General features: G+C 39.8%; 1 protein-coding gene across 4 annotated transcripts in view; it reads left to right on the top strand.

The window, feature by feature from the left end:
• Positions 1–8,836: 8,836 nt before the first annotated feature.
• Positions 8,837–19,611, top strand: part of SORBS2 (sorbin and SH3 domain containing 2) — a 101,485-nt gene continuing 90,710 nt past the window's right edge. For 2 of the 4 annotated variants that reach the window (XM_004382773.2, XM_004382771.2), the window contains exons 1-2: positions 8,837–8,846; positions 14,533–14,625. In XM_004382773.2, coding sequence (XP_004382830.1) covers positions 8,837–8,846; positions 14,533–14,625 — 103 coding nt within the window. Of the gene's footprint in view, positions 8,847–14,273; positions 14,626–19,611 lie in introns of those variants that run through there. The other 2 variants (XM_023737216.1, XM_023737215.1) reach the window with 1 other exon arrangement.

The following is a 19,611-nucleotide window of genomic DNA, read 5'->3' as shown; positions in this document are numbered from 1 at the left end:
TAAAAAAAAAAAAAAAAACTTTTCCCTTCCAAGTGTCTATATTCTATGTATAAGCCTTTAGGGGTTTAATTTCAGAAGCATCTCATAGGTTGTAATGGGAGGGCTTTGAGCACAGGAATGTCAGAATCAGAATTATGTTTTGAAAAAAAAAAAAAAAAAGCCTGTTGCCTTCCAGTCAATTCTGACTTACATAGGACAGAGTAGACCTGCCCCATAAGGTTTCCAAGGAGCCGCTGGTGGATTCGAACTGCCAACCTTTTAGTTAGCAGCCGAGCTCTTAACGACTGTGTCATGGAAAACTTAAATAAGGCTTTCCACTGGGACTGGGGTAGGGTCAGAAGGCATCCCTGGCGTGAGCAGGCGTTACTTTCCTGCTAGATGTAATGGATTGAAAAGCTGGTGTTTATTAACACCCTTGTTTTCCGTCCACCAGTGAAGCTTCTACCACACTCTCTCCTGATATTTCTTTCTCCTCCCCTGAGACCTGACACATATGAATCAGCACTTCATTAAGTACTGCGATGTTTTGAGGGGCATGATCTTGATTTCAAGTGCGAGATGCTTGTTGTTGGCTAAGGGAACGGAGAGCTAAGCTGCTTTTGAGTCTCAGCTTGTGACTGTTTGATCCTGGATCAGTCATTTCTCTTCCTTTTAAATGTTTTATCTCAGAAGGAGGTGCTTGACCTAAGGTCCCTTTCAGAAGTTGGAATTAAACAAATTTCTCTACTTCCTATCAGAACATTTGAGTTTTGCTTCGATCCAGGCAAAACTAAAGGGAAAGCACCACCTGCCAGTGAGTGGTCCCCAACTCATGGTGCCCGCGTGTGGGTCAGAGGAGAACGTCCTCCACAGGGTTTTCAACGGCTGATTTTTCAGAAGTAGATCACCAGGCCTTTCTTCTGAGGTGCCTCTGGGCGGACTCCAACCGTCGACCTTCTAGGTAGCGGCCAAACACATGAACCATTTGCACCACCCAGGGGCTACAAAACTAAACGAGTCTTATGGAATTTATGCTTTTATATCAGTTGCTTTGTGATATAAATTATAAAAATTAAACCTGTCAGTTTTAAAAATTAAAAGTAGGGAGAAACTCAGCAAGGCACCGATAGCAAACTATGGCTCTTTTAAAAAGACCAAAGATTTGCTCCTCAAGTAGAATTCACGCGCCCCCCAAACAGCAGTGGAAAGAAGGAGGACACCTTCGCCTGGTGAACTCGGCAGAAGTGCCTGCCATCAGGGTGTTACCACCCCGGTTTCTCACAGGGTTCTTTAGGTGACATGTGATAGACGTCTCTTTTCCTCTAGCCATCACCTCGGGCTGTGAGCCCGCACAGGTAAGGGGAAAGCCCTAAACAGGGCTAATCGCCACAACCTTTGAATGTCACGTCCCCTGGGCTTCTGCAGCGGTGACTACAGCTGGGCTGGGAGGCGCGTGTTTGATGTAACTATTTCATGAGGTCTGTCTCCTCTTGTTCACAGCGATGTGAAGAAAGAAAAAAAAAGCTAAGAGAGAGATCTATTCAAGGAAGAAAGAAAAGCTGCCTAGAAAGCAGAACTCCTTTTCAATTCCAATATGTTGCTAAGTTGGGGGTAGGATGACTGGGAGACGGGAGAATCCATACAAATGGGCCTATTAACCGTGGTGGCTTGCCTCAATCCAAAACAATAAAATAACATCCTGTGTATTTTCAGGGAAGTCTAGATTTTGCCAGGACCCAATCGAAGGTAAAATCTGCCTCAAAAGAGGTAAAATATTTGTGAGTGGAACGGTGCCAGTTTGGGGACGGTTTGCTGTTGGGGTAGGGGGTGACCAGCTCCCTACTGCTGTTGCTGTGCTAGTGAAAAAAACGATAAAGAAGAAGACAGGGGACGGGGAAGGTAAGAAAGGGGAGAAGGAGGAGGGGAGGGGGAAGAAGATAAAGACATAAATTGTTTAAACCAAAAAAGAAAAACGTTACCGTCAAGTCAATTCCAACTCATAGCGACCCTATAGGACCCAGTAGCTCTGCTCCATAGCATTTCCAAGGAGCAGCTGGTGGGTTGGAACTGCCGACCCTGGTTAGCAGCCTAACGCTTAACCACTGCACCACCAGGGCTCCATAAATTGTTCAGAGGACTAAAAAGTGGCAGAATGGGGATTTAAATCCAGGTCTGCCTAATTCCACAACCTGTCCTTCTAACATCAGTTGGTTCACTTACAACGTATGTTCCTGTTTTCTTATTAACCCTCATGGGTCTCTTTGATAGTGAGCCTGCCCCACCACATCTGGTTTATTTTCACTGGGAATCCATTTGGCTGTTGATTTACCTCTATAAGCCCTGGTGGCGCAGTGGTTCAGAGCTCAGCTGCTAACCAAAAGATCAGCAGTTGGAATCTACCAGCCGCTCCTTGGAAACCCCATAGGGCAGTTCTACTCTGTCCTGTAGGATCACTATGAGTCGGAACCAACTCAACAGCAACAGGTTTGGTTTGGTTTTTTGGTATATAAGCCAATAGAATTTTTCTAGTACTATTATGTTGAGCAAATGACTGTATCTTAGGAAGATGTATTTGCAAGTACGTAGATGTATACCCTGAGTCACCCTAAGGATTACTATGTAAAAGCAAAAGACACCCTGAAAGTAGAGTGCTGGAGCAGTACTGAGTCACATGACCATTTACTGGGGAAAGAATCAGCATTCCTTTATAGTTAAATAAGAGAGTGGTTCACTGACCTGGAGGCTTTGGGACAGCATAGAAACAGAATCATCCACCAGGTAACCATCTACCAGACTCTTCTAACCAGTGTAGTCTTTAGGGGAAATCCAGAAGTATTTTGTATTGTAAAGTCTCAAAAAGAGGAAAATTGCTAGTTTCCTTGAAAACTATGTAGTGCTATGTTTCAAGAAGTATTTTCAGTTATCAGGAAATTTAGAATAATTAAAACAACACTTTGGATGTTCTTACAGAAAAACAATCAATGGTCTCGTGTTCTTTTGTTTCTTCATTATTTGAGGTAATTATTTCTCCTTATTCTTAGAAATGATGTTAAATGTGTCTGGCCCAGCACAAGTGTACAAATGCTGTAATTCCGCTCCTGAATACTGAGGACCCGTCTCCAGACACCATTAGCTCAGGAATGTTGGGAGGAATTTACAGAATTCTTGTGTGGAGGGCTGAGCATGGCCACAGCTTTCACTATAATGGTGTCACATAAAGCACCCCCCCAAAAAAAAACCATTGCCATTGAGTAGATTTCAGCTCATAGCTTCCCTACAGGACAGAGTAGAACTGCCCCATAAGGATTCCAAGGCTGTAATCTTTATGGAGAAGAGAGGAGTAGTGTATTGGGCAAATCTGCTGCAAAAGACCTCTTTAAAGTGTTAAAAAGCAAAGATGTCACTTTGAGGACTAAGGTGAGCCTGACCCAAGCCGTAGTATTTTCAGTTGCCTCATATGCATGTGAAAGCTGGACAGTGAGTAAGGAAGACTGAAGAAGAATTGATGCCTTTGAATTATGGTGTTGGCGAAGAATATTGAATATACCATGGACTGCCAGAAGAACAAACAAATCTGTCTTGGAAGAAGAACAGCCAGAAAGCTTCTTGGAAGTGAGGACAGCGAGACTTACTCTCACATACTTTGGACATGTTATCAGGAGGGACCCGTCCCTGGAGGAGAACATCATGCTCGGTCAAGTAGAGGGTCAGCGAAAGAGAGGAAGCCCCGCAATGAGATGAACTGATACAGTGGCTGCAACAACAAGCTCAAATATAGCCACAATTGTGAGGATGGCACAGGACCGGGCAGTGTTTCCTTCTGTCGTACATGGGGTCGGTATGAATCGGAACCAACCCAATGGCACCTAACAACAACAATCTTTACAGAAGCAGACTGCCCCATCTTTCTTCCATGGAGTGGCTGGTGGGTTCAAACTACCTACATTTCTGTTAACAGCTGAGCATGTAACCACTGTGCCACCAGGGCTTCTCATATACAGGCTGCCAATTCAGAGAAACCATTCAGAAAAGGGGTTGCGGTGGTGCCTTACCTTTCTAAACCTAAGGAATGTAAAGGACCAAATAAACCACTTTATTTCGTGCGACTATTTCAAAGCAGCATGCTGAAATGTTGTCATTAGCTGCTGTCAGTCGGCTCCCAACTCATGGTGACCCCATACAGGAGGGAATGAAATGCTGACAACCTACAGATACATGTCGACAGTAAAGATTAAGTCATTTAACTGTAACTGAGAAGTGAAATCATTTCACGTTTATGAATACTTCTAATCCTGTCACAGTCTGACTGAGAAAGAGAAAATTCATTAGCCATTCAAGGCAGGTCGCCCAGAAGGGTGGGATACACTATCCCATTTCAAACTTAATTCAGGGTAAAATGTGTATAACCTGAATATGCATCATATTTTTATTCTTGTGTTTAAAATATATCTTTAAAAAGATCCAACATCCCACAATATACTCCTACCACTTAGACTACGTGTCCTTTCTTCTGAGTAATACACCAACTCTGAATAGATTAACTTCAAAATAAGTTCAGCAGTTTGTTACAGTAAAATTATTCCGTGGAAAATCTTTTGGGCAACTCCTCACATTAACTGAACTAAAATTTAGCCCTATATTTTTATAGATGGCCTTAGTGCTTAGGCTGAAGTCTAGAAAAATAAAATGACTTATACAGAGTCCTTTAGCCAAAATTGGACAAAAGTTTTTGCCTCAGCTCTTCTTCAGAATGGGGTACTTGATCACGGAAAGAAAGTCAAGCAGAATTAGAGGCGTATGGGCACAAACTCTGTTGGTCCCGTGCATGGATAACCAGCACAGTCTAGTGCCGTACAAATGTTGAAATGAAGGCTGCTCTGATCCATATGAGAAGCAAAGCCATTGTTATACACAAATTAGAACACATATAAAGTTGCCTTTTATATAAAATTCTGGCAATAGCGAAACTTTAGTAAATACAGCTCCACACCTCCTGCTGAAAATCATTTTGACACCTTAATCTACAGAGCCCTGGTGGTGCAGTGGTGAAGAGCTATGGCTGATGAAAAAAAGGTCAGCAGTTTGAATCCACCAGCTGCTCCTTGGAAACCCTATGGGGCAGTTCTACTTTGTCCTGTAGGGTTGCTATAGGGTCACTCTGAGTTGGGATCAACTCAACGACAACGGGTTTGGTTTTTGGTTAATGTACAGAGAGTTCTTTGCTGTGTGGATTGCCTGCTGAGGTTCAGGGTATTTTACAGCCAGTTTTCATAGCCTTGGCTCTGGTTCAATTCCAATTTAAGAGAACACTTGAAATTCTGTCTCCTCCAGTAGAACGCAAACACTGTAGGAATCTGATGCTTTCCAGAATGATCTGTGCTTGTTATAAGACAATCAAAGACACTTTTTCAGAACAGAACAAAAGGGATTAGTTTCACTTTAGTCTAAATTGTCTAAAGAGGGTTTTCGGTTGTGGATTTGTTAATGGCTTTAGTACAAATAATGGAACTAGAATCGTGCATTTTTATTAGTCACCCAAGAAGCCTTTCAGTGCCAGGTTCTTCCTGAGAGCTCAGTCACTGGGGCTCTTCTTTTAACAGCTTGGGAAATGTCTTGCCATCAGGAAGTTAGTCATTTCACATTCTGACATCTAAAACAATGGGAAGTTAAAAAACCTCGCTCATTACATTTCTAAGTAACAGGATACGTCACTTTAAAGATGAAAAGCTCAAGTATTTGTGGCGCCTTTGTTTGTTCTCCTTAATCCTATTTTCTATTTGAGTGTCAGATGTTTTGTACATACCTGCAGTTGAGTTTAAACAGCCTTGTTGTCTGACTTGGTATAAAACTATGATGGTATATTAGCAGATTTTTGTATGCTGATAATTAGCCTGCCTTCTATGTTTGATGTCCAGATACTGTCTTTGTCATTCGGTTTTAAAACTTAAGACGGCTTTAAACGTAATTGATGCTTGGTTTTGAAAGGGGTGCTGACGTAGGATTCGAGAAACGTCCTTACGGTGTTCATTTTCTGTAGTCTGTTTATCCCTTCTTGTTTTGAATGCCTCAGGCTAGGTCACACACATCCCCTGAGGCTTTTCTTTTCCATTTATTTTCTCCATTTAAGGTTACCGTATTAGGAGTTTAGCTACCAGGAGATTAAAATAAGTACGAATGAAAGCACTTTCTCAAGTCTCCTGCACTGACCCCTACCTCCTTCCTTCCCAGGCTGCTTTGGTGTCCCCACACTACAGGCAGCAGCAAGGCTACCAAGTAGCGTTTCTTAGAAATGCGTCACATTTTTCTGTGTATTCTGGGGGGTGAAAAAAAAAAAAAACAGCGAAGTGTCTCTTTATTTGTATCCACTGAAAAATAAAAGGTAAAATTAGTCATAATAAAGTTTCCCTAGATCACTTTTTAAAGTCCATTGACCTGTGAAATTTTTCTGTACAGTTCACTGAAGCATGATGGTAGGCCTTCGGGTGCTGGTCACGGTGGCGCCCTGCAGGCTCCCTGCCCTGCCTGTCCTGCCCGGGAATGTTGTGCCTGGGCAGAGGGAGAGAGGGTGACCCTCCACACAGTCAGGGCATACACAGGTGGGATCCTGCGAGAATCAGCTCTGGTGCTTTCTGTTTGCAGCTCTCCGAAGTAAAGTGGAGTGAACAGCAGCACCGTGATTTGACGCATTCTGTACGATCGTTGATACAGTGTTGATCATGAGTACGTACCATGGCTAACAGTCAATTTACGTTAAAAAAAAAAAAAAGACAAAATCCTTCTTCATTTTGTCCATAATTACATCTCTTTGAAGTATATTTTTTAATGCTGTTTTATTTCGGTGTCTCCCCCCCACCCCCCAGAAGAAAATAAATACCGTTACATGTAGCTGGCATTCACATTTTGATTTTCTTATTAGAATTCCACAGTAATAATGAACAAAGCCAGGCTTTCTGTAAGAGGTGAACAGCGATGACCACAGTGAGAGAAAACAATGGGTGATGAATACGGCAGAGCGAATAATGGCAGGAGAACCGTCAGAAAGGGGCAAGAACCCTGGTCCACAAAGCCAGCAAAGCCGGGAAGCCTCATTGATGCTCTTCTTAGAGACTAAAAAAACTTGTTAGTTACCGTCCATTCCAACTCATGGCAGCCCCGTGTGTGCAGAGTAGAATTGTTCCATAGGATTTTCAAGGCTGTGACCTTTTGGAAGCAGATTGCCAGACCTGTCTTCCTAGGCACCTCTGGGTGGACTCCAGCCTCCAACATTTTGGCTAGTTGTTGAGCCCTTAAACATCTGCCCCACCCAGGGACAAAAATCTTACTTGACAAATCAATCAGTAGGGGATTTCATGTCAACCCTATCCCTACTCATCCACGTTATATCAGGTGTAAATAAAATTTTTTAAAATGATTAAATGCTAGCGTACTAACGTGCTACACCGTGAGTGTGCTGTGCTGGGGAAGTTTGTCTGGAAATCTAACAGGTCCTCCTAGGAGCGAAGGCGAAGTGGCCAGGGCTAGACATCTCTTTCAGAGAGCTCTCGCTCTTGTGAGGTTTGCTTCCTGTTGGAGCAAGTCCTTCTTCTTTACCCTTAGGGCATGGATACATAAGAAATTCTGAAAATGGGCTAAGAGAACACGCCAGGGAAGGAGCTATATCATCTCACAGGTCATAAAATAATAAAGAATATTAAAAACTTTGTTCTAGGACAAGCACCATTCTGCCAACCATTTCTAATGAATTGATCCCAATTGCTATCCATCAGGTCAAGCACTTTACTGGGAAAAAGCACACTATCTGATACTGAAAAAGAAGAGGTTTTCTGTAGTAACGATTGATTTCCTTTGTCTTAAACAGACTAGAGATGAAGCTCATCTTCCTTTACTGTGTCCTCAAAATAAGTATTAAATATGCATTAAATATTATCTGGTAATAAATTGATCCACACATGTAAGGTGAGGATTTCAAACTTGATTTCAAACTACCAGCATGCCTTTTAAAATTCCGAAAGAAGGCATTTAATAATCAATGATCCTTTCAGGTTTAGAGAACAAAAACTATTCATATAAATATTTGTGAAAGAAGTTTTTAATGTTTTAAAATTAAAATTCCTCTGCATCTGTTTACTTGCCATTTTCATCCATATTGGTTACCATTAAACAAAAATATCGGTCTATGATCGTAAGAAGGAGCCCTAGTGGCACAAACGGGTAAGCGCTTGGCTGCTAACCAGCAAGACTGATGGTTCGAACCTACCCAGCTGCTCCACGGGAGAAAGACCTGGCAATCTGCTTCCATAAAGATTACAGCCAAGAAAAGCCTATGGAGCAGGTGTACTCTGTCACATGGGGTCAATATGAGTTGAAATCGACTCAGCGGCACCTAACACCAGCAACAACATGATCATAGGACTAAATAACAATCGAAATTTAACTTGACTAGAACTATAAATCCTGCCCACCTTAATTAAAACATGATTAAAATAGAACTAATGATAATATCACCTGTTCCCATTGAGTCGATTTTGACTCATAGCGACCCTATATACAGCAGAGTGAAACACTGCCCAGTCCTGTACCATCCTCACAATCGTTGGTATGTTTGAGCCCTTTGTTGCAGCCACTGTGTCAGTCCATCTCGTTGAGGGTCTTCCTCTTTTTCACTGACCCTCTACTTTACCGAGCATGATGTCCCTCTCCAGGGACTGGTGTAACTCATAGATTAGATGTACACCAAAAACAGAACAAAACACACGTCCATGATACTTTGTGCCAACATACTAGTGAACAAATTCATGCGTCATTTTTTTCCTACAGGAAAACTGAAGACTTTAATAACAAACCCTCCAAGATCAAAATGAATACAGGTATGCCATCTCTGTTAGTTATAAAGTCTTCAACCTTGCTCTGTAAAACTTATCCTGGCCCTAAATCATTAGAATAGCACCCTGCTGATCCTAAATGTGATACTGAGTTTCTGTCTAGATCTATTGCCTCGTTTCTTTGTCTTTGTGATCTAGCCTGATAGTCATCAAAAGTAGAATTTTCTCTTTTCTTATCTGCTCTTACTCCCTTTTTCTCTAATCATATTGCAAAAATAATTCCTATAAATCCTAGGAAGTAGTATGTCATTTATATGCATACATTAAATCCCCCACTGAAAACGGGCTAAATTCTAAGGCAACTTGCTCTAATGGAAAATATTTAAAGTGCACCATTCTATCACCTCTTTATGCCAGGGAAATAAGATATAAATAAGTTTTTTTTTTTTTTTAATTATCAAATGTTACCATGCTAATGCACTTGGAAACTTTATGTTTACAAAGTAAGCAGATGGGGTCCCAAAACTTCATAAGAAATCAGTTTCATTAATACATAGTCACAACTCACATAAACTCATAAGGATTATATTTTTAGAAGTGAGAATATCTCCAAATAGCCCAATAATATGAACTCTGTAATTGTAAATGCTTTTGTGATACATGCTATGTTCATAATTTTTTCCCCAGTACAAATATTTTGGCTTATATTTTCACGTTTCTCCCCAGAAATTCTTATATTTAGTATTATGTAAATAAGTAAAACTACTTTCTCCTTGATATTGTGTAAATTGTTTTAAAAATACCACTTCCTATATGTAGAGATCACTGGAAAGTTGTTTTAGCCAATCCCATTATGGCAGAGGAGAAAGGATGGTCCAAGATACTTTCTTACAACAGGATGGTTACCTTTCTGCTGTTTCTTGTTATTCAAGTACTGAGAGGGAGGATTAACAACCAATGGTGAGAACCAGTATCTAATCCCTAGATCAAGTGCAGAGACATGAGCCACTGTCCATCTTTCTGCAGCTTCTCCTTACAGAAACCTGCTGTAAATGGCCTCAGGGAATGCTTATTTTGGCTGGTTCCTGAGGATGCAGAACAGGCAAGATGAGGCTATTGGAGACAGCTAAAAAATAAAAGGAAGGCTTAGAAGTCATGCAAAATTATCACTTTATAAATGAACCAAGTGAAGGCATTTGGACAATTGGAGATGTCCAAAGTAGACCTGGGAATTGAAAGAAGAAATACTATCAGGCAAAAGATATTGAAGAAAGCAAATAGAATGTAGAACCCATGGCTGATCTAGGATATATCAGGTTGTGAAACTGCAGTCACTCCAGCAGAATATTCACTTGAGAAGGTTATATTTACCAATCATTTGAGGCATCTCCCTTCAGACTTAATTAGAACATACCTTCCCAAATATCCATTATTTTCTTGACTGCTTATTTTCATATTTATTATAACCCTATTAGGACAGAGGTATACATATGTGATTATGCTAAATATATTGTATTGGTGTACAACGCATTCAATAATTAATCCTTTTATTCATATAATTCAGTCTCTTATAGCAAAGTAGGCACATAGAAATTTGTAAATCTTTTAAGGTCTCTAGAGTACTTGAGTCCAAGTCATTGCTATAATGACATGAATAAAACCCTCTGAAGCATCTTCTCATTTAGAAGGAGTGAGCTTGACTCTGGATAAATGCAAATCTGCACAGGATTAGTTTGTCTATGGGTGAGTTTAAGCATATGTGGAATTACACACATATTAATATAAAACAATATTCAAATTTATGCATAAGATGTTGATTAGATGTGATTGGAACCCTTCGTTTGAAATTCCAAAATAATACTATAATGTCGCTATGAAAGCGTACTACTTTTAAAAATATATACACCCTCTCCTGTCTTATCGACATGGTTAGGTTCCAAAGACCAGGTCGTTATGTGAAAATCAGCATTATGAGAAAACGGAGGATGACCACATCAGATCACAAAATACAGGATGACTACATCATTACATAACTTCCAAATTACATCATTACGTAACTTCCAAATTATATCATTTCATAACTGCCAAACCACTGATAATCATGGCCCAGCCAAGGGACACATCACCTTAACCATCACGGCCAGCATGACTCTCGTCTTGCACCTCGGTGTTCATTACTCCCAGATGTATGTTGTTAATGCGCAAAGCAGTCGGATAGTAGATATTTTACTAAATGGGAAATGTCAGATAACAAAATAGTCAATAAGGGAGGAGTAGGTATATTAATATTGCTTTAAGAAGACGAAGAGCACACATTGCTGTATGTACAAAAATGAAGAATCATTTCCTAAATATCTAATAAATTAAATTGGGCTTAGTTAGCCACCTATCAGTCAGCAAAGAGATGTATTACTATTTAAATGTCCATGAATCAACCACTAAGTTTAAAAAAAAAGAGAGAGAGAGAGATTCATTTAAATCAGCTCTTTGCTTTTAGTCAAGCCAAGGAAAATGAGGCCTGTTTTTCATCTAAAGTATCTAAACAACCTATAAAAATAAAGGAAGCATGTTGCGTCTCCACTTTTCTTAAAATCTGTGGCCCATTGTCATCTAAGGCAGATCTTAGCTATTCAAGAAAGGAGCCAGAGAAGACATCAGATAATCCGTGCGTGATTCGCCCGTAAGAGTGTTTTCTAGCAGTAAGCACAGTTTCCAGGAGTCTTGCAGCTCTGGAAGCAGGTCCCAAAAGGCCACATGTCATTAATGAATTTTAAGGTGAGAGCAGCACTAGGATTCTTCAGGCTGTATGAAAGGCAGCACTCTCATTTTGAGAAATTTAAAAAATATCCTCAAGAAATAGCAGAAAGTATGGGTATATAGGAGCCCTGGTGGTGTGGTTAAGAGCTCGGCTGCTAACTAAAGGGTCGGCAGTTCAGTGCACCAGCCGCTGCTTGGAAACCCTATGGGGCAGTTGTACTCTGTCCTGTGGGGTCGCGATGAGTCGGAGCCGACTCGACGGCACCTAACAGCATCACCAACATAGGTATGTAAGTAATAGGAACACGATATAATGTAATGTCTTTGTTCCAGCACTTTAACAAATGCCTCAGCTTTTTGAGTTAAGCTCGTTAAAAACCAAACCCGCCACCTTTGAGTTGACTCTGACTCACAGCGACCCCATAGGACAGAGTGGAATTGCCTCATAGGGTCTCCAAGGATAGGGTGGTAGAGTCAGACTGCTGACTTTTTGATTAGCAGCCGAGCCCTTAACCACTGCGCAGCCAGGGCTCCAAGCTCATTACTGAACTGTTAATAAAGGCCAATTCTCCATTTATTTTTATCTATGTCTCAGAATACAGAAATTGTTTACCCCAGAGGTTTCCCAACTTTCGGGATTCACAGTACCCTTTAAGTTTTCAATTTTTCATAGCCCTCCTAAAAAAAAAAAAAAATTGTCATCAAGTCTACTTCAACTCATGGCGACCCCATGTGTTACAGAGTAGAACTGCTCCATAGGGTTTCCTTGGCTGTAGTCTTTATGGAAGCAGATCACCAAGCCTTTCTTCAGCACTGCCACTGAGTAGGTTCAAACTGTCAACCTTTAGATTAGCAGCCAAGTGCAAACTATTTGCATCACCCACCAAAAGAAATACCTAACAGATCTATTTATTAGTAATTAGATGCAAACATCTTAGTAAGTACTTACGTCCTATCAACTTAGTAGCCATTTGACAAAATAATACACATAAAAGAAAACATATTTTTATTTCATTCTTAATAACTACAATTACTTACTAAGGGAATGTGCGTGTCTGCTGGGCAATGCACATCTTCTTAGACTTTGGAATTAGATTGTACATTGGCAGTCCCGTTTACTAGTCCAAAATGATTTTCAGAGGGTATTTGCTCTTAATCACAGCAACTACCAAAAACCTAACCTTTCAAAGATGTGACGTCAGCAAAAGGAATATTGCACAATCCATTATGTTGGAACTGGGAACTGCCTCCAGCTGAGGTCTGTGCAGTGTTAGACAGATACCATTGTTTTCCTCAGAAATGTAAAACACAACCCGACACCCCTGTGAATTCACGTGTGGGGACCTGGGGTTTAACCAGTGACCCTGGATCTCCTTCTTCTGGAATTTTCTCTTTTCATCCCTCTGCTTGTTTTCAGATGTTCGGAATTAAACGAACTAGAAAATAGAATTTCTCTTGAGTGATGTCAACTTTTACTTTCAACACCCTTGACTGCACAACCCTTTTAGACCATCAGTAGCTGCCAGATACCACATAGTCAGTAACACTACCTCCATCTTCCTGGGCATACTCGTCCCTCATAGCTATTTTCAGTTCGCAGAGTTTACTAAAATCTTCTTGGTGCCTCTCGTAAGTGTATCTTCCAGTTCTAAGTTTCTACCATTTGTGTCTTTATCTTTTGGTTCTTAATTATAGTCTTTGATTCATTTGACTTATTTCCTTTTAATGTTATTTCAAGTTATTTTTGTGTTAATTGTTACCCACATTAGGAAATTGTTACATTAAGCATATATTTTAGAAATTGTATTTTGATATGAGAACCATTTTATCAATTTTGAGGTCTATGTACCCTACTATTTGTGATTTTTACCAACAATTTATTCAAATCGTACTTCCAAGAATCTTTACTAATCTAAATTCCCTCATGTCCAAGAAACAAAACAGATACTTCTACCTAAGAAATAGAGAAAAAAAATGGGAATAGCATGTGGCAATATGTAATGACTGTGTTACCATATTGGTGGTTATATTATTTGCCTTTTTTTGTCATGACTTTCAAAAAGAGTTAAATTTTAGTTGTTTTGACTCCAGGGGACAGAGCGAAGCTATTTATTGCACATGCCATATGACGAAGGAATGTGGGAACGCAATAGGAATCCATTCGTAAATAGAACACTGACCTTCCAGTTTTAGAAGTCTTGTTACTCTAAACTTCTCCTAGCACATTAAGGCGGCTTATGCATTTTGCACTTACTTTACTTCATGTCGTGATTTGCATTAAGTGTAAATACATAGATTGTGGTACACATATTGTTCAAATGTATTCAAATTATTTTTTAAATGGTCATTTCAATGTACCACATTTTTCAATGCTGTCTTTGAAATCAATTGGGCCAATTATTTCCATGATTAACAGTAACTGTGGGAAGAGATGACATTTCCATAATGTTGTGTGTTCCTTTATGAATCCTATATGTCAAATGCATTCTGCTTATGTCAGCTAATAACTAACTTTAGGAGTTACTTCAAGCTATCTTAAGGAATCATAATAGCTAGAATATGGGAAAACCTAAACAATCAGTGCAAAAGTATATCATACCATAGCTCTTACTCCTGAAAAACAGAGAATCCATAACTACAAAAGCTAGCTACATGGCTTATAGATTGAATGTGAATCAAATTTAAATGGTGTAAACACAGTTGAGTTCTTTGGGTCTTCATTGAAGAAGAAGCATAAAATGTTAACTGTAAAACCTTCTGCTCTTTTCTTAGAGCACTGGGATCTATTTCTAAGGCAGGCCCTGGTTCTTGCTCTGTTTTGTGTGCTCTGGTTTGGGGGTGGGGGTCCCCCGCGGTTCCTAATTCTGACCGCTCATCTTGCTCGCGGACGTTCGGCACGTTTCCCTGAAACGCGCGATGTACATGTGCTCTCCCCCTCGCCTCCGCCTCTGCTATGTCGTGTTTTTGCTTCCAGATAGCGGTGGGTGTGCTCGCAAACGCGCTGCCATGTCCGTCACGTTAACATCTGTGAAGAGAGTTCAGAGTTCTCCAAACCTCTTGGCTGCAGGTATAACATCACCAACTAGTGGAATGCCACGCGTGAAGGGCTTTATCTGACCTTTCTCTCTTTCTAGAATTATCTTGTCTGGATGATTAAAGTGGTTGTAAATACCTTACTAATGCCCCACAAGGTCTTATTTTTCCCATCCCAATAATAGCTCCTATCCTCTCTGACTGTTTTTGTCCTAAAAATAAAAAGCCAAAAGAAACTGATATCTTGTAGAAAACATTTTAAAAATCTAATTAAAAACAAGTCACCTGCCAAAAGCGTGTTGTGTAATAACTAGTGTTAAAAATATCTAAGTTTTCATTATCTCATGAACTGAAGAAACTTACTGTGTAGTTACAATAACTCGCAGATTCTTTGGCTGTTGTTTTTTACCTAAAAACTGGGGGTGGGGAGGGGGAGATAGGAGGTTAGGAAGAGGGATTTTCAGGAACTCCAATCTTTGTTAATTTTCTTCTTCCTCAAAGGCTGCAAACAGAATGATACTCATTTTGAATGAGACCTTAACCTTCCTTAGTCCAATCAGCAAAGACCTGCGTAATATATATTTTTAAACATATCAAAATCTTGACCAATTTAGGTTAATCCACAGGTATAAATATACTCTATAAAGTAATTTCAGCATCCACTAGGGCGGCTGTCTGTATAGTAAATGTCTGTCATGACTCAGGTTTGCCTAAGCCTGAAGGCAGGGCCTGCATCGTCAGCCCAGTAACCCCAGTGTCTCCAGATCCTGAAATACTCCTAAATCTTTTGGTTGACTGGTTGGTTGGATGGTTGGTTGCTTGGATGGTTGGTTGGTTTGAGAGTTCCTTAGTTTTCATTTATTGTTTTAATGGGGTTTGGGAGCAGAAGCGGGCAAGGGATGGAGAGTATTTACATAATTTTAATTCTCCCTGTGTTTATCACAGTGTCCTTCACACACATACATTCCATGGTTGATGAAATCCTCAGGTGTTCTTGGCTTTAAGGCCACTACCTAGCCTTGCTGGGGAACAAACAAGCATCTGTGTAGAGAATCCCACTCCACCTACCACCTCCAATCTTCAAATGATTTCAATGTCCAAACTTAAATACCAGGCCAGGGGTTTCCCTGAAATATTAAGTAAAACAAATAAGTTGCATTTTAATGTAGGTAGTACCATCTCAATTGGATTAAAAATAATATATATGTATATATATATGCTTTTGCACGTTTTTTCATGAAAAAAAATGTTAGAAAAACTACGATTGTTGTTAACATTGGAAGTCGCAGGGAAACGAGAATGAAGGAAAGGAAAGTAGGAAAGTAAATAGAGTCCAGGGCCGTCATGTGCTTGGAATACCACTGACATTTAAGCAAGCACAGTCCTAGCCTAAACTACTGGGATGTGAACCACTGATGAGCATGCCAGGGAATATGGCGCTGCTTCAACAATGCCTCGTGATTACTGTTCAGAGAAGTAAGCATAGTGTTAGATGGGACCATAAGAGACTACCGTTTTGGAAGGTCAACACTGGCTGAGTAGCAGCAATTTGATATCATTCAACTTAATAGAAAATATTTAATGCTTTGAAATTAAAACAGTAGAAAAGATTTAATACTTCAAGAACGTGAAACGATGTTCAGTAATACGAGTACTTGGTGGCTCTGGACCATTTTAAATATTACATCATAGGAATAGTAAGATTTCTAGAGTATAAAATTAAGCCCCCTGAATTTTGAGTTTAATTGTTATTTAAAAGACAGATCTCTTTTGTATCAATTTGACATGTAAAGTATGATCTGTTTTTCAAAGACGTTTTAACTGTGTTTTGAAGAAAGAAATCAGCTTCTTTTATGCCTAATAGTAACTTTCATTAGAACTTATTTGACATGGTGTCCTAATGACTCAAAATGGAATTAATAACTATTTACTGCAGTAGATGTCATTAGAATAGAGCTGCCTTCATACAGAAGTTAGCCTACCTCCACAAAAGGCTCCCAGCCATGGACGAGACTCATCTGCGAACCTCAGGTGTTCCCTCACGTCCCCCTAAGATCAGAGCGTCATTATGAATTGCCAGTCATCAACCTTTTTCCCCCTAAATCAGACTAGCTTTCTCCTTTTCTTTTTACAATAAGTAAAGTCCCAATAGACAATTCATCTTGACACCACTGATGTTTTAAACCTAAGCTAGAACCCAAACTATGACTACGGGGAAACATAAGCCTTTTTGAAGTACCTTTTATTTCACCAAAAGCACTTGGCTATCTAAGGTAACACTGATAAGGGTAGTATGTTCCAGTGACAACCACTTCTCCAAGAGACAGGTCCTGTCAACACCTCCGGCGTGTTTTATACCCTCGGGTAAATTAGTCTGTCTATTTGAACCTCAACTTGCCTTTCTTTAAAAAAAAGGGGGGTTTTCACTTTCCTACCTCTCTGGGCATTTAATCATTTCCCAAACTCTTAGGGATTTGTAAGAATTAAATGAGAGTAAAGGAAGAACATAAATGAAAAGGCTTATAACAGTGCTTAGAAACACAGTAGGTACTCAATTAGTTGACTTGAATTTAATTAATATGTTTAAATTCATTCTTGTAAAGCTCTTGATCTCTGTAAAGAAAGGAGTTGTAAGAACGAATTAAAATCATCATACTATTCAAGACAAAGTATAGTTTCCAGTGTCAACATAGCCCGTCAGGTAAAAGGAATTTCAATAATGACTGAGAGTAGCTGTGGCAGTTAGGTATCACAAACACAGCCATACAAAAGACATCACATTGAAGCCCTGAAGCTGAAAGGGCATCTGAGGGCATTTAGTCCAGCCCCAGACCCAGAGCTGGAATGCCTTGAACAACTTTCTCTAACAGGTGCCCACCAGCTTCTTCCGGGACACAGGGAGTGCTCATTGTATTAGTAAAGAGCCTTTGTGGTTCTTAATCTGTCTTGATTCTCAAGGACTCTATTTGTATGCACGTGCAAAACAGCCTGAGGGACGATAAGCTTGTCCCATTTATTCATTCTTCAGTTTTCAAAGAACTGTGACTGTCTACTAAACGACAGTAGAAGTTAAGGACTCTAATCTCTAGAATGCTAGCTTTGTGTTTTCACAAGTGAATGATCCCAAATAATATCCAAAAGATTTGGCAAAACCATTTGCCCCATACATCTGCCAAATAATTTACTATTTTTTAAACCTATATCCTCTTAAACCTGTCTGTCAGTTTTTCTTACTATGGTGGCTTGCATGCTGCTATGATGCTGGAAACTATGCCTCCAGCGTTTCAAATAACAGAAGGGTCACCAATGGTCGACAGGTTTCAGCAGAGCTTCCAGACTAAGTCAGACGAGGAAAAAGGACTTGGCAATCTACTTCCAAAAAAAAAATTAGCCAGTGGAAACATTATAGCAGCAGAACATTGATATAGAGTGAGAAGATGAGCCCCTCAGATTGAAAGGCATTCAAAATATGAGTGGGAAAGAGCTGCCTCCTCAAAGTAGAGTCTACCTTAATGACAGGGATGGAGTCAAGCTTTCGGAACCTTTGTTTGCTGATGTGGCATAACTCAACATATAGAAGAAACAGCTGCAAACATCCATTGATAATCAGAATGTGGAATGTACAAAGTATGAATCTAGGAAAATTGGAAGTCGTCAAAATATGAAATGGAACACATAAGGATCGATATCCTAGGCATTAGGGAGCCCTGGTGGCCCAGTGGTTAAGGGCTAGGGCTACTAACCAAAAGGTTGGCAGTTCGAATCTACCAGCCACTCCTTGGAAACCCTATAGGGCAGTTCTGTTCTGTCCTGTAGGGTCGCTATGAGCCGGAATCGACTTGATGGCAATGGGTTAGGGAGCTGAAATGGACTGGTTTTGGCCATTTTGAATTGGATAATCATATGGTTTTCTATGCCAGGAATGACAAATTGAAGGGAAATGGCTTTGCAATTATTATCAAAAAGAATATTTCAAGATCTATCCTTAAGTACAATGCTGTCAGTGATAAAATAATATCCATGCATCTACAAGGAAGACCAGTTAATACGACTGTTATTCAAATTTATGCACCAATCACTAATGCCAAAGATGAAAAAATTGAAGATTTTTACCACCTTCTGCAGTCTGAAACTGATCAAACATGCAATCAAGATGCACTCATAATTACTGGTGATTGGAATGCAAAAGTTGGAAGCAAAGAAGAAGGATCAGTAGTTGTAAAATATGGTCCTAGTGATAGAAACGATGCCGGAGATCCCATGATAGAATTTTACAAGACTAATGACTTATTCGTTGGAAACACATTTTTGCAACAATATAAATGACAACTATACACATAGACCTCACCAAAGAGAATACACAGGAATCAAATCAACTACATCTGTGGAAATAGATGATAGAGGAGCTCAATATCATCAGTCAGAACAAGGTCAGGGGCTGACTGTGGAATAGGCCATCGATTATTCCTATGCAAGCTCAAGTTGAAGCTAAAGAAAATTAAAACAAGTCCAGGACAGCCAAAGTAGTATAACCTTGAGTATATCCCACCTGAATTTAGAGACCATCTCAAGAATACATTTGACGTGTTGAACACTAGTGACCGAAGATGAGACGAGTTGTGGAATGACATCAAGGGCATCATACATGATGAAAGTGAAAGGTCATTGAAAAGATAGGAAAGAAAGAAAAGACTAAAACGGCTGCCAGAAGAGACTCTGAAACTTACTCTTGAACATACATTAGCTAAAGCAAATGGAAGAAATGATAAAGTAAAAGAGCTAAACAGAAGATTTCAAAGGGCAGCTTGAGAACACAAAGTAAAGTATTATAATGAAGTGTGCAAAGACCTGGAGTTAGAAAACCAAAAAAGAAGAACATGCTATGCTCAGCATTTCTCAGGCTGACAGAACTGAAGTAAAAAAGACTTGAGTTGCAATAATGAAGGACTCTATGGGCAAAAAATTGAACAACACAGAAAACAACAAAATAAGGAGGAAGGAATACACAGAGCCACTCTAC

The sequence above is a fragment of the Trichechus manatus genome, unplaced genomic scaffold (genome assembly GCF_000243295.1).
Source record: "Trichechus manatus latirostris isolate Lorelei unplaced genomic scaffold, TriManLat1.0 scaffold00099, whole genome shotgun sequence".
Taxonomy (NCBI): domain Eukaryota; kingdom Metazoa; phylum Chordata; class Mammalia; order Sirenia; family Trichechidae; genus Trichechus; species Trichechus manatus.
The sequence above is the reverse complement of the archived record's forward strand: the minus strand, read 5'-3'. Positions and strand labels throughout refer to the sequence as shown.